This window comes from Haliotis asinina, chromosome 7 (genome assembly GCF_037392515.1).
Source record: "Haliotis asinina isolate JCU_RB_2024 chromosome 7, JCU_Hal_asi_v2, whole genome shotgun sequence".
Taxonomy (NCBI): domain Eukaryota; kingdom Metazoa; phylum Mollusca; class Gastropoda; order Lepetellida; family Haliotidae; genus Haliotis; species Haliotis asinina.
Window position 1 is genome coordinate 38,825,721 of NC_090286.1, and position 16,040 is coordinate 38,841,760.

Sequence of the window (16,040 nt, forward strand, 5' to 3'; positions counted from 1 at the left end):
TCATTATTTCATTGTTGGGCAGCGGGCAGGGATGAATAGGTATACCTGATACCCGGACTGGTGAAGAACTCAATTTTTTTATTCATACATATATTTTTGGGGGCGAACACGGATTCATCTACACATAGTTATGACATGGTCGTTTTCTTTAATAGCTGGAATCGTAGATTTTCTTCCCGTCGCCATTGATGAATATATAATTCCATTTGTTAACAAGAATTGCGTGTAATCTGCGTGAAATCTATAAGAACATACAGTCACAACTGCCAAATCTCAGTGCTCTGTTCCAAATATCAAAAGCTCGTGGGTGAGCGAAGATGTTGATTTTGTCATTGCAGAGAATTCCTTTGAGTCTCCACGGCGACTGTTCGCGGTGATTCCAGCATATATACGTTTCCAATACATAATCATGTGTGTGTGTGTGTGTGTGTGTGTGTGTGTGTGTGTGTGTGTGTGTGTGTGTGTGTGCGTGCGTGTGTGTGTTGCAAAAGGAGGCAAATTTGAGAGTGGCGACGCCTTAGACGACATGTGCACCCTGTGATCATAGGCAATATATCCAGTACAAAAGAACAAAGAGGATGTAGATGTCCTTGAAAAACTCAAGTATCACAGCAGCTGGCTTGTCAGTAACAGTTCACCCTATAATTTATACATGTCTGCAAGTCACCATGACGTCATAGTGCATGGCGTCATAGCATTGTGGGGGGATTGTACAAAATCTTCTATCAAAACAATATCTCCAGTGGAACACAGTTCGCGGTGATATATTCCTGTATACACAGCTTTCAGTGTTTGACAATAATGGTCCTGGCCATATCAGTTCGTTAAATTTCGATTCCAAACTTTTTCACATTCACTGAACCGATAAGAAGAATCACATCCGACCCACTGTGTATCTCCGCAAAAGTATTTAACAGTTTAGTTTCTACAGACACCATCTGATAAGCATATCCAGAATGTCCACATCCTCGGCATCGTTGTCATTTGTATACTCTTCCTTGTTCCTGTTTACAAGCACGCGGTCAACTTTGTACGTACCGGTTTCAGTCTTGATGAAGTCGACTACGTAAATACATATTCCTGTCCAGCTTCGGTGCAGGTACAAGGTATGGCTGTTTTCCCCCATGTAAATAAACCACTTATCTTCCATCTCCTGGGGAATGACGCCGTATGATATTTTCTTAAACTCGTCACTCGTAAACTCGGCATTGTAGACTAACGTTGAATGTTGGTCAGTCATCGGTTTGTTGTTCCATGTCCCTTTATGTGCTTTGACGCGTGTACTCATTTTGATGAGTTACAACTGTTTCAGTGACAACTACAAACCTGTTTGAGAGTTCAGTCAAGGCGGAAGTGATGTGCAGATTGTACAGTTCCGCCCTGAAGTCAAATAAGTTCTTTTTTTTAGAATTTTACGTCATACGTATCGGTGTATTTACTCGTTAAACGGGTAATAAAAGCAATTTACTACTTGTGTTGTTTATTTTAATTAAGTTTGGCGAAGTGTGCCAATGGCAATGTTCCCGACTCGACGCCCGCAACACACTCCGGCAGACAAACTGGGACTTGGCATAGCGCAAGCTGGCGAGCGCAGAGGGAGCCGAGAACCAGCTTATTATCCTTTCGTCACCACTCGCCCCTTTCCGTAATCGAGCAATTCTCGTTTTCACTGAAAAGGAGTACCAGGGGGAGGAGAGATTCAGACTCGAACCTGAAGGAACCAAGGCTTGCTTCATTTAGGGCTTTAGCATTGATGAAAGGGCTAGGCAGAAGGGAAATATAGACTAACGCTTTGTCTCTGAATAATAAATTTTGATTGTAACAGATTTAAACAGAAAAGAGGCCCCGGGGATCCTTAGCCCAGGGGAATCTAGACCTGCTTCATTTACGGCTTTAGCACAACAGGGAGAGGTAGGCATTAGGGATAATAATGTGGTTCAAGGACTGTGACACCGGCTAATAGGAATTAGAATAGAGTAGAATAGCCGTGGTTCCACTCACCTATATACATATATGCAGAAGGGTTTTGGATGTGAACATCGACACAAAAAGTTGAAAATATATATATGGATGTTGACTACAGGTATCGGTCTCATAGGTTTCTTCAAGGAGAACGAATATACTCCGAAACGCCGTGTCCCTCATGTTAAGGAAGCTTTTTTAAGCTGATTAGTGAAGAGCTGGAATAGAAATCATCTCCAATAACCCATGCTTGTCGTGGAAGGCGACCAAAATGATCTGGAGGTCAGGCTCGCTGACTTGGTTGACACGTGTATACGAATTGCTGGATTGCCTGGTCCAGACTCGATTATTTACAGATTCAGAGGGAAATATTGCTGTGTGCTGCGTTAAACAAACAAACCCAGAGTTTGTGATCGACCATGGACATTTTATTGCAATAAGGGGGCGATAGGGTAGCATAGTGGTTAAAGCTTTCGCTCATCACTCCGAAGGTACTGTTTCTATTCCTCACATGGGTACAGTGATGGGTTTTCCATTTCTGGTTTTTCCAACCGTGATATTGCTGAAATATGTCTCCAGGTAGCGTAAATCCATACTCACTCACTCACAATTATTGCATTAAATCTCAAGGAGAACTTCTGTTGGTCAGTGCTTTTGTTTTGCTGAATGCGGCGTAAAACTAACTTCACTCAGTCCCAATCACTTGTATAAAAGAGTAGACCACCACACTGGCATCATTGCTAACGATGACGTATTAGGGTTGGGTGTGTAAAAATGCAGTATATCACACATATGCATCCCGCCTTCAGTCATGTACGATATATATATGACATACGTCTATTGTTCATAATCACGTACGTATACGATGCACACTAAACCATCTTTCGATCACGTTGACGTACATGCAATATACATATTATGTTTTCCTGGCTTTTCATTTTGAAAAGTGGTGTAAAACCATACTCATTCACTGACTCACCTACTCACTCTGAATAAGAAATGGGCTGATATTACATATCTTATCCTAGGTGTGTCAATGCCCACTCAAATGTCACACAGATGCGCACGCACACGCGGGGGGAGTGGGGGCCTAATCTAGTCCACTCTATTTACTGAAGACCCACATTCTCACATGGGTACAATGTGTCAAGCCCACTTATTGAACATTACGTCTGTTAATCAGCGAAAGAAAGAATATGGTCGAACGGAAGAACAGTTTTCCATATCTCCAAACCCCAATATCTATACTGAACAAGAAATAACAATATACTAAATGCATATATATTATATTGGACTATAGTACCTTAAACTATGACATTCCTTGGGTCGCAGTGTCCAATGATCCATCGGTAAAATGCTACTTCGGTGAAAAAACCCCTCAAAACATGGAAGAGACTGACACCAGTAAACATGTATTTTTGAACGCTAGCTTCAAAAGATGCTTTGTAGGTGAAACTAGTGAGATGTTTAGATATTCCGTTCACCGAAGGGACAGTGGTTATTTCTGTTTAAAAATACTGGAAGGATGATAACGGATCATTTATTGATGAGCGGAGTCCCTCCCAAAAGTGTCTTTTGACGAACCTATCAACACTACACAATAAACTTTGAAAACATATGGCTTTTGATGTGATATAATTAAAGATCATGTGTATTTGCTGTTGTTTTTCACTCAACAGATGTCAATGTTTGTGATGTGATTTACATTTAGTCAGGCAGCTATCAGTTCGTTTAATTTCGCGTCCACACTTTTGAAGTTTTCAACGAAAAGAAGGAGCCAAGCCGGCTAACAGTAATATCGTCGGACCGTTTCTACGCTCCATAGATTAATATCACCCGTTAGGTCAGTACAAAAACCGTTTGGTAACAATATCTAGTAATCCCCTGATATCTCTCCTTTCGTCAGCAGGCTGTATTCATCCATATTCCGGGTGTAAAGCGGGTTTATCTGAGTAGATCCGCTTGTAATAGTTACCGATTAATGTTTTCGCAAACACTAATCCGAAAATTCAAATGTCTGTCTCAGTACTCACTTCAGTTGGTACGAGATGTGACTGTTTTTGACCCCTGTTTTTCTTTATATAGTTTGGAGGTAGCCATTTGTGTTCGACCTTCAGCCCTGGAGTTTGGATAGGATACATGGAAGGCGTTTCTTCCGTCCCCAGTCTTTCTTCCGCAGACGTGAAACAAAGTCATTCAATCTCATTGTACTTAATTGGGGGGGGGGGGGGGGGGGGGGGGGGGGAGGTATTTTTGTGTGTCCTCTAGTATGGTTGTGTTGGGTTAGGATTTATAAATAATTCTAGTATATATCAATTTGTGAAAATTATATGAGGTGGGGGAACGGGAGGAACTCTTGTGGAGATATCTCAGACCTCTTTATTAGTAGAACATAGTTGAATGTTTGGACTTGCTTTTCACCTGAGCTAAAATTTTTTTCTCTTGCATCCTTCCCTCAAGTATGGGACGTAACTTAAGTTATCTCATCGAATCAATAATGGTAGAGTCAGACAACTGAAAACAGTTGAATGCCCTAGACTGATTTACTATTAAGTTCAAGATTAGTCGCCTGCAGATACCAACTTGCATCAGGCTTTTAAAAATTATTAGAATGCGTGAGTGGGATGGTTTGTCTTCTTTTTCTTAAACATAACTCTTATATGTATTGTGGTGTATATGTCTAATTGTTTATAATTGGTGCATGGTTTTTAAAGCTTTATCCATTGACAGATCCATCCCATCATATTATGTCATCACTCTAATCACCCACTTAAGCTACTGTTAATACAACATTCACCCTGCGTACATCAATTACACTCATTTGGCTTCTATTACTTACCTTCATAAGCAATTGTAACAACACATCTGATTTTTTTACATTCATTTTAGTATATCAGTGATATATAATTGTATGTAGTCACTCTGGCTTCGTCTATTTACTAGTGTATACTCATCCTGTATATCTGTTAGCTTTCACCTGTAGAAGGGGCAAGGATAAGCCTTGAAACGTGTATACATTATAAACATTGATATCCATAATGTTTATGGAAATGATATAATTATTGAAATGAATGTGAACAGTGGGTGAGTGAGTGAGTTTTAGTTTTACGCCGCACTCAGCAATATTCCAGCTATATGGCGGCGGTCTGTAAATAATCAAGTCTGGACCAGACAATCCAGTGATCAACAACATGAGCATCGATCTGCGTGATTGGGAACCGATGACATATGTCAACCAAGTCAGCTAGCCTGACCACCCGATCCCGTTAGTCGCCTCTTACGACAAGCTGAGTCGCCTTTAATGGCAAGCATGGGTTGCTGAAGGCCTATTCTACCCCGGGACCTTCACGGGTCGTGAACAGTGGGAGAGTACTTTGTTAGATGGAAGATAACATGATCATGTAATGTGCAAAATATGTTTCAGGAAAGTTAATGAACATGTTGAATGTGAATATATTGCCTGTTGATCTGTGTTATTTGTGACTTTGAGTAATTAGTCTTTTAGTTTAGTGAAATGGTCATTGTAACGTTCAGTGTTGTGAAACATGGATTTTCCAACATGCATGGAACATGCATGGAACCTTATATATTATGTGGTTTTAATTTGAGAAAACATTGACTGGAAAAACTCTGAGATTAATTCATAACATGTATATTAGTAGTGATGTGTTGAATGTGCAAATGCAGACCATGATCTAGATATTCTTTGTTGTATGTGACTTATAGGCCGGATGGCCTACACCAAGGAAATAGAAATCACAAGCATTGTATTCATGAATAAGGCGTCTATTTTTCTGTGTTGCAGGTTTTAAAGACTCGGCTACATAACAATGCCCAACCCACGTGTGTTCTTTGATATTAGCATTGACGGTTCTGTTGGTAAGTTGACACAATACAGTTAATATATGTGAGTGAGTGAGTTTGGTTTTACGCTGCACTCAGCAATATTCCAGCTATATGGTGGCGGTCTGTAAATAATTGAGTCTGGACCAGACAGTCCAGTGATCAGCAACATAAGCATTGATCTGCGCAGTTGGGAACTCGATGACATGTGTCAACCAAGTCAGCGAGTCTGACCACCCGATCCCCATAGTCGCCTCTTACGACAAGCATAGTCTCCTTTTGTGGCAAGCATGGGTTGCTGAAGGCCTATTCTACCCTGGGACCTTCGCGGGTCTGTTAATATATGTTATGTAATGTGAGGTGAAATGGGGTTTAACATTGTACTTACAAATATGTCACTCATTTGATGACATGTGTGTGTGTATGTATAGGTACCAGACTTAAGCTGGTTTTATAGTGCATGATGCTTACTGAGATCATGCCACATTTCAGCACGAATACCCCTGTCCAACACATAATGTTGATTCCGAACCGACCAGCCCTTGTTGTACCCATTAATGCTGAACACCAGTCAGGAACCAACAAGTACCATATTTAAAAGTCACATGCAACGTAAAACACAACTTTGCAGATTCTGGTACCTTTTGGTATGTACTTACCGAAACAAATAATAAAAAATGCCAATTCAACCTATAAAGTTGAAAAAAATGCGATGAAAAAAAAGCCTGCGAAATCGAAGTTCAAACGTTTGACTAAATTCCCCCCAGCGCTGGGGAGAAAACTGGTTTCAACAGCTGTGCTGTGCTGCGTCCATAATGCATGCGCAGTGAATATGTTCGCGGAGCTTGAAACAGTATGCATGCCCAGCGTTTGAGGTCGTGAGCAATAGTCTAATCTTGGTTGTGTACACAAACAAGTAAATAGTCAACTTGTTACGTGAAAACAACTTGTTGATTGTGGTTAGCAGTCTCTGTCACAGAGAAAGCTCAGTGTCTGGTTTATTCACACCTATATGTCTGTCTGCCTGTCTGCTAAAGACAACATGCAATACACAGCTTCAATCATTGACCACGTGCAATTTGATCTTAACACCTATCAGACTATGCGACATAAAGAAAATAAGTTGCTTTATGACTCGTACACCCGAGTCCCGTGTCTGCCACATTATGTAATTGGGCAGGTGTGATACACATGGCATGTTTTTATGTCTGTGGGTTGCAAACAAACTACATTAATTTTTAGGATGACTGGATCTGACGGAAACTGGTGCAAACTCTTGTCAGTTTCAAGTCCTGCTTTGTACTTGGACGAATGACAGATTCCAGCCACGCAGTAGTTTACCATCTCTACTGACATGATTTTTGATTGGATCGAGTGCAAATTCAGAGAACATGTATTTTCCAAACCCAACATCTCTATATACATTCTTCATGGATAACGACTTCTTTTAGTGTATATGATTTTGTTTGACAACAGTATATGAATCCATACTGAAAAGACGCATCAAGTACACAAAAAGAAGTTGTTATCCATAAAGAATCTTACTTCCTTGTGACTGGCTATACTTCTAAAATGCCCATCAAACAGATCATCTTTCTGTACACATAATGAACCCTCAGCATATCAGCAAATGAAACGGCCAATCGGAAGCCGTTGTTACACTTGAGTGCATATCCACCCGCTATGACTGGGTTCAGTCTCCCGAGGGCTTCGTTTCGGGGCAAGTAAGCCCAAGTACAAAATATTGCACTTTTGAATCGCGATTGTATGCTTATAATTTTGTTTATTTGTTTTTTTAAAAGCAGCAATGTATATTATATGTCATGAATAAGTGATAAATGTGTTTTAATTGGATCAATTCCCGAACACATGACACGTTTTTGTGAATGACAACTTCCTTTTTGTTCTTTACACAATGTTTCAGAGCTAATTCCAGCTCCTTCATCAGGTAAATGCTGAGGCAGTACAAAGAGTGAATCTATATGATATAATATATAGATTAAACTTGTTTAGACAATACAAGGAGGGAGAGTGTACAAGAATACATGGCATGACGAAGCGTTCACCTGATGAAGAAGCAAGAATTAGCTCTGTAACTGTTGTGTAGAAATTAAGAAGTTATCCATAAAAAATGCCCCAGACGACTGGGCCTCCCATATCAACCAGGAATGGTGACCTTCATAGACAGAGCTGAAACCCCATGTGTATAACACAGAATAGCAGGTGATATGAAATTACTTGGACTTGTATATTCATGGTAGACTATACTTCGTGGTAGCACTTCTTTATCTCGAATAACATTGACTCATGCATGATGCACGGAAATTACTGACGTCTTGTGAATGCAAATAGATGGAAAGGAGCTAACTGTCATCTGCCAGATCAAATGATGGTTCGATATCTAAAGTTTGACATAAAATTCAAATGTAGTCCCAGTGAATATACAGAAGGGGGATTACACCGTTGCGATTTTACTATGACGAGATGTGCAGGAAAAACAACAAGAAGCAAGATTCAAATCGTTTGATTCACCCATGCTTCAAACAGTTCAAAATTGACATTGAGGTGTCCGGTAAGAATATGTTGTTCACTGGTCCCTCAGGGCCCATGGGTTGATGTATCCTTAATGTTTGTTTTGTGTTTGTTTTGAGGAACATCAAGGATACATCAACCCATGCCCCCTTCATGACCAGTGGACAATTTTATATACATACATATATATATATATATATATCTAAATTTTAGTGAACTGTCAGTGCTGTGGATTGTTATAATTTTGGTCCTGTTGATAATATGAAAACAAAAATGAATGTATTTCAGTGGGTCGTGTTGAATTCGAGCTGTTCAAAGACAAGGTACCTAGAACGGCGGAGAACTTTAGAGCTCTTTGCACTGGAGAAAAGGGAAAATCTAGTAAAAGTGGCAAGCCCCTCCACTTTAAGGGATGTACGTTCCACAGAAGTAAGTATACTGCTCAGATGCCCTGGACAGTAAGAACTAGTATTAGGAATTGGTTGAGATCTCACATTTGATAATTGGTTCATTATCAATGAGCAGTGGTAGAAAAAACTTGGTTAGCATCGTTTGGCCAGTTTTCAATTATTCAGGTTGTTATTGCAGATAAGTATAACATGCTTCTCTGTTGATTTTTCTTTTATTTGCAAATTTCACATCCAGTGTAAAATGATGTAACTTGCAGCTGTAACGTGATAACTTATATTTTATGAACATAAGTTATCTAGAGTCTTCAAGAAATATTCAGTCATGACTTTTCAGTACATGAAGTGACTTTTTTTTAATAATTAAACATGCTTTCCTGATCCTGACAACTTCTGAGATATTTTTTATCCTCAAGTGTTTCAAACACTGAAACAGAGGCTCAAAAAGTCATTTGTTTGATTATTAAAAAATGTCATTGATTGCTTGGTCGTCTGGTCACTTTTCTTTGATTATTTCAGTTATTCAAAACACCCCTAGTAATCCCACATTTCCTAAGCCAGTCTATCAGTGATGCTTGACAAAAGGGATAGATCTTATTTTGAACATGTCTTTTGGGCCATTGATAATCATCAAGCCTACCCTTTTGTCAAAATATGGTATTTCTTTAGTTTTTCAAAATATGAAGAAGAATCTGAAAATGATTATGAAATGTGAATGTGGATAAATTGTTAGTACTTTAGTTTTAGAGAGACAGTATTAGTAGATTAGGGTTCAAAGATGGACAGATTAAAAAATAGACAGACAATGCATAGGTTTTGTGCCAGTCGTTTTAGTGTAAGCCAGTTTGTTCAAGGCACTGTTGACAATCTGTAACATGCTGCTTCTTTGCCCTCAGTTATCCCAGAGTTCATGATTCAAGGTGGTGACTTCACTAAGGGGGATGGAACAGGAGGTGAAAGCATCTACGGGGAAACATTCAAGGATGAAAACTTCATCCTGAAGGTGACTGTCTTCATGTAGGAGTGGTTGGGTAGCCTTGTGGTTAAAGTTTTTGCTCGTCTCGGGTTTAATTCCCCTCACTGGTGCAATGTGTGAAGCCCGCCATGATATTGCTGGAATATTGCTAGGCGTAGCAAAACTACACTGACTCGCTGTCTTCATTTGGGATGAGCAGGGATGTTGTTGGTTCAGTATTGTAGTCCGGGATTGACAGAGCCTCGTGTTCATTGACCCATGACATAAGAATTTGAACCACAAAGAGGTATTTTTCATGACACTTGTCTCAAATGGGCTTTGGACTGTTAGTAAATTTAGATATCTGATGGTGTCTGCTCGAGCAAGACTAGGACTGTTTGCAGAGTAGGTCACTTGAACAAATGTTGCTTTAGTGGATTTCTACAGCATTAGAGGGATGATTGTTTATTTTCCATAACTGTTGTTCATTGTCACGATTGATAATTTGATCTTCAGAGACCTATGAAGGTTTTAGTTAGAATTAGTGATCATGTACCACTGGTTATGGTCAGTGGACACTAACCAGATCAGATGGTTTGATTTACTGACTGGGTTGATGCATGTGGCACCAAACAAAAATTGACAAAAATAGAATTGTAAAAGAAAATTGGAAAGTCTTTTGAGAGAATAAAATCAGTAAAACAACAAATGAGAAATGGGCAGTAGAAATTCAGCAACACAATGTGTCCTTCCTTTCAGCACACAGAGCCAGGACTGCTGAGCATGGCCAACTGCGGACCACATACCAATGGCTCCCAATTTTTCATAACCACCGTTGTCACAAGCTGGTTGGATGGGAAGCACGTGGTCTTTGGCAAAGTGGTTAATGGTTTTGACATAGTGAAGAAGCTAGAGGCTGTGGAGACTGACAGAAGTGATGCTCCCAAGAAGGTAATGTGGATGATAAGATTTACTTTCATTTGTGGCCATCCTTGCTAATAGATCCTTAAAAATGGAAAGATTTTGGTCATTTTTTCAAATGTAGGAGGGGCCAACTGGTCGGAGATGCTCCAGTTTGCCGTGCAGAGTTGTGTCCCTTGGATGTGACAGAATCCGTAGTAATCAGATTGTCAGTACCCAGACTTTCTCTCATTATGACTCATTCATTCATTGTTTGCATGATATTTTATGTGTTTTTCACCATAATGGCTAATCTACAAGACCTGCACCAACTTAAACTTTCCATTTTAAACCAAAATACAGGAAAATAATTAAAGTAAGATCAGCTCAACTGTTTAAATATCTAAGGACTGTGACACTGCTTGTCCCTAAAGATCATGCCAATTCAAAAGGAAAAAAACTAATGTATGCCTAAGCCAAGGTTTTTGTGACCAGTGGTTTGTGTAAAAGAAGTTGAAGCTGTAGCACTCTTGATATGTAAGGTGTTATGCTTCCTACATCAGTTGTTACTCGTGCCTTTCCAGCTGTATCTGGTAGCATTAGGCTGAATTCACTACAGTGCTAGGTTTATTTTATAGATGGTATAAACCCATGAGGAACCCTGCTGGAATGATATACAGGTCTACAATTCATTTATCTTGCTGACATGTTTCAATATGTCAGGAGAATTGAATTGGAAACAGATAGAAACTTATTCTCGGAACTTTCATAGCAATACAATCTTTACTTTGATTGTAACCATTGTGTTAAGAGTGGACTTAAGAAGTTCGTAGGGCTATGAACGTTTTGAGAATAGCTAGTCAGCTTTTCAATTGAGCTGATGTTAACTTGTCTTGTGTGATTGACTTTTCTGACACATGAGGGACAGTGAGTAGCCAAGTGGTTGAAGCGTTGGCTCATCACGTGGAAGGCCCAGGTTCAATTCCTCACATGGGTACAAAGTGTGAAGCCCAATTCTGATGTTCTCTGCAATATTACTGGAATATTGCTGTAAGCAGCATTAAACTCGACTCACTCATGTTAACCAATAAGGTGCAGCTGCAAGAGATATACTGTACCAAACAGATCCATCTACAGCATGTATGCTTCATAGCAGGCTATAACAGGTTTGTTTCCCTCCCAGGTGGTATGTGTTGTTTTGGTGTACCAGTCAGGTTTAAACATTGTGACATGTAGGTTTGGAGAGTGGTCCTAGATTAAGCTTTATCATTTGCCTTAGTATACTGAACAGCAAAAGAAATGCATGTTTTGAAAAAAAATAAAATCTCGTAAAAGTAAGCATTCATATTATGTCTTCTATTTAGAAATTTGACAAAATAAAACAGAGTTGTGTTTCTTTTGTTGTTCACTATATTTGTGACATGAGTGAAACTGAATTATCATTTAATTATACTTCTTTTTCCAGAACTGACTTGATTAGAATTTTGAAGCTCTGTTAGCACTAATATAGTGGTAAGTTAATGTATGGCACTTAAGACTATCTTAGCTCTAAGAGAGCCTCAAAAGTCTAGGTCCTGAAGGGGATAGTTCTAGTGCTGTATTCTAGCCAATGCCTGGGTTTCAGATAATATCTTGTTGCTGTTGCAGCGCTGTCTAATTCATGATTGTGGAGAGCTGTAATGGTTAACATCATCAGAAGAGGAACAATGCACTGCGCATGTTGTTGGGAGCAGCTCACAACACTCCAAGCCTATCTAGATGTCAAAGAAGAATCACAACTCATGTATTTAATGTCACACTCATTGACCTATTTTTTTGTTTTTTATACAAGCACTTATTATTTTGTTCTTCTTAGAAAATAAATTGTCTGAAACCTATCACAGTGTGTTTATGTTTTTCGGAAAAAGTATGTGACTGCACAGTTTGTGGTCCCTGGCAGTGTGTGCTTGTGGTACAAAGTTTCTAAATAGATCAGGGCCTCCTTTAACAAAGGGCTCAGGTGATCGTAAGTCATGAAGGTAGCCTTAATGCAGTGTAAGAAGGGGAGGTAAGGTTGACTTTAGTGAAGGTTTCTTCTTGAAAGGAGTCCCAGTTGTCAGACTCAAGTACTTGATAGACTGATGATCAGTATACACCTCATTTATTTGGATCGTTATTCATTGTATCAAGCATTTATTTATTAAGGCAGAGTTGTAACCTAGTGGTAAAAGCATTGCTCGTCACATGTCCAATTCCCCACGTGTACAATGTGTGAAGCCCATTTCTGGACTACCCGTGGCAGTGGTGGAATATTGCTAAAAGCAGCGTAAAACTATTTGTAAGTGCCAGACATATCAGTCAGGAATCTTGAAGATTTTTGAGCAACAAATAAACAAAACATTGAGTGTTTGCATCAAGCTTCACAGAATTGTGTTCTTTGGCAGTGTATGTAACACTGATGCCTAGAGGAATTCATTGAAAAATAATGCTGAAGCAGAAAGGTCAGACTAATGATAAGCGCCACCCAGTTTATTTGCCAATATAGGTTGTTTCAGAAAAAGCCCCAAATGTGACAATAATTATGGGTTTAGTACTTTTCAGTTTAAGAAAAAATCTTTATTGAAATTATTTATTTTACCTTTTTTAAACAACATGTATGTGCTTTTGGAAAACAGGCATTTTCTTTTTCTCAAACAAGTTACCTTCTTTTGAAAATCAGAAGTAACTTATGTGGTCACACGACTGCCATTTTTGATAAATGAAACTTTTCCACAGCATTCCGTCTTAGCTTTGAGGTAGGAGGGCGCTTAACCTATTATTTTATTCTGGGTATTTATCTCTAGTGAGGTGAAATGCAAACAATGTTGAAGATTAAAGTTGGAAACTCGCTGCTATCTATAATTACTATACATATAAATAGTTATGTCTTAACATCATTGTGGGTATAATAATTAAATGAACTTGGAAAACGAAATAGGTCGCCAAACCATGTGCGGAAAGCGCACTTAATATATCTTAAGCAAGTCAGGAAGACACTCACCCACTCTCACTCTCACTCTGTGTGTGTGTGTGTGTGTGTGTGTGTGTGTGTGTGTGTGTGTGACATTTTTAAGTGTTTGCGGCCCAGTCCCTATTGAAAACATTTGTTGTGAGGATATTTTACACAATCACATGTTGTGTAAAAAGACGATTTAGGTACGCCGAATTGTATTTATCCAAGTACCCCAAACCTTAGGTTCGTATTTTAACGCATTGCCTTCCTTAGGTACGTGTTTTATTACAGGTTAAAGGAACTAATAGAGATGAATCACATACACCTTTGTTTTTCCATAACAATACGGGCGGTGGGTAGCCTAATGGGTGAGGCGTTTGCTCGTCACGCTTAAGACCCGGGTTTGATTCCCGGCACAATGTGTGAAGCTCATTTCTAGCGCCCCCGTCGTGATAATGCTGGGATATTGCTAAAAGCGGCGGAAATCAAAACTCAACCGGTCAGTCAGCCAGGGCAATACACCCGGCTGTAACTTGAACATAGGTCAATCATAATCTTCTGTATTGTAGGGCGGTGGAGTGGTTAAAGAGTTCGCTCACCATGCACGTCGATTCCCCACATGGGCACAGTGTGTGAAGCCCATTTCTGGTGTCCCCCAGCCGTGATATTGCTGGACTGGAGAAGTGTTAATCAATGGGCAACACTAAACCACTGAACATTTCCTTGTTTGTGACTTTATTGCACTTTCATCCAGTCTAATTTTCACAAATGACGATTTGGACATTGAGGTACGTGGTTTCCACGCGTCAACTCAAGAAATCATTGCTTGTGTTATGATACATAAAAAGTCATCGTATCTCAGTTGCGTAGATTCATGCTCATACCGTTTATCACTGGGTTGTCTGGCCCAGAGTCGAATATTTAGAGACCGCAGTCATCTAGCCGGAATACTGCTGTGTACGGCGTTAAAAAACAATCAAGACACCCCGGGACTTCAGTTACATGGCCACGTATCTTGCAGTCTAAGTAAACTTAGTTTCAGTGTATTCGTTATTCCCCACCACCGAGTTTAACAAAACATAGTAGACGGTCGCGCCAGGTAATCTTTGAGCGACCAATCACAGTCCAATCAAACGCGAGATGGTTAAATAGATTTAACCAATCAGACAACGGCTACTATTTAGGGATCGTAGGGACTTTCAAATTACTCAGGTCACTGACATATATCTCTCCACAAACACAAATCCGCATATAACACAGTTATTTGATCTGCAGTATATACGCTTTGGGGTTTCTGTTGACATGGTTACCATTAGCTAATATTTCCGCTAGATGACAGTCTTGAATATTGCCAAAAACACTACTTTCAGCGACTGTTTACTCACCGTTGTCACGGTCATAACGTGCGCCGTGTGCATTACCCGGAAGCAAGCGTACGCTAAATAACATTCGTAATGTTCAAAAGGTACGTGCGAATGTCCACTTTCGCGATTTGGTAAGCTGTGTTTTGATTGGTCAACCTCAAAGTTTACCTGACACGACCTCCCATAAGGTTTTGTTAGACTCAGTAGTGGAGTGTAACGAAAAGTACTGAGGATAAGTTTAATTAGACTGCATATCCTGTTGATCCATATAACTCAGCATGACTTGGGAAATAGCAAGTTTGAACTGATACGACGCCCCAAGAAATACCAAATTTACAGACACATTACAATTTGAGATGTGTGCGTGTCGAAAACAAACAGTTTCTTTTAATAATCATGACAGCTTGGTGATGTAGATAGTGCTGTTGGCTGCACCTAAAGGAACATCGACGGATAGCCTATAGTAGCAAGAGACAAAGGAACGCATGACCTGTATACGACACAATAGAATTCTAGTGAACAGATACACCAGTGTTATACCCGATAGCAGCAAGAGACAAGGGAACGCGTAACCTGTATACGTCACAATAGAATTCTAGTGAACAGATACACCAGTGTTACAGCCGATAGCAGCAAGAGACAAAGGAACGCGTGACCTGTATACGGCACAATAGAATTCTAGTGAGATACACAGATACACCAGTGTTACAGCCGATAGCAGCAAGAGACAAAGGAACGCGTGACCTGTATACGACACAATAGAATTCTAGTGAGATACACAGATACACCAGTGTTACAGCCGATAGCAGCAAGAGACAAAGGAACGCGTGACCTGTATACGGCACAATAGAATTCTAGTGAGATACACAGATACACCAGTGTTACAGCCGATAGCAGCAAGAGACAAAGGAACGCGTGACCTGTATACGACACAATAGAATTCTAGTGAGATACACAGATACACCAGTGTTACAGCCGATAGCAGCAAGAGACAAAGGAACGCGTGACCTGTATACGGCACAATAGAATTCTAGTGAGATACACAGATACACCAGTGTTAAAGCCGATAGCAGCAAGAGACAAAGGAACGCGTGACCTGTATACGA

General features: G+C 39.8%; 1 protein-coding gene across 1 annotated transcript; it reads left to right on the forward strand.

Annotated features, from left to right (window-relative positions):
* Positions 1-3,709: 3,709 nt before the first annotated feature.
* LOC137291637 (peptidyl-prolyl cis-trans isomerase 7-like) lies at positions 3,710-12,476 on the forward strand. Its single transcript, XM_067823048.1, has 6 exons — positions 3,710-3,805; positions 5,768-5,841; positions 8,626-8,766; positions 9,641-9,747; positions 10,459-10,650; positions 12,247-12,476. The coding sequence occupies exons 2-6, from the start codon at positions 5,793-5,795 to the stop codon at positions 12,277-12,279; spliced, it is 522 nt and encodes a 173-aa protein (XP_067679149.1). The 5' UTR covers positions 3,710-3,805; positions 5,768-5,792; the 3' UTR covers positions 12,280-12,476.
* The last annotated feature ends 3,564 nt before the right edge of the window (positions 12,477-16,040 follow it).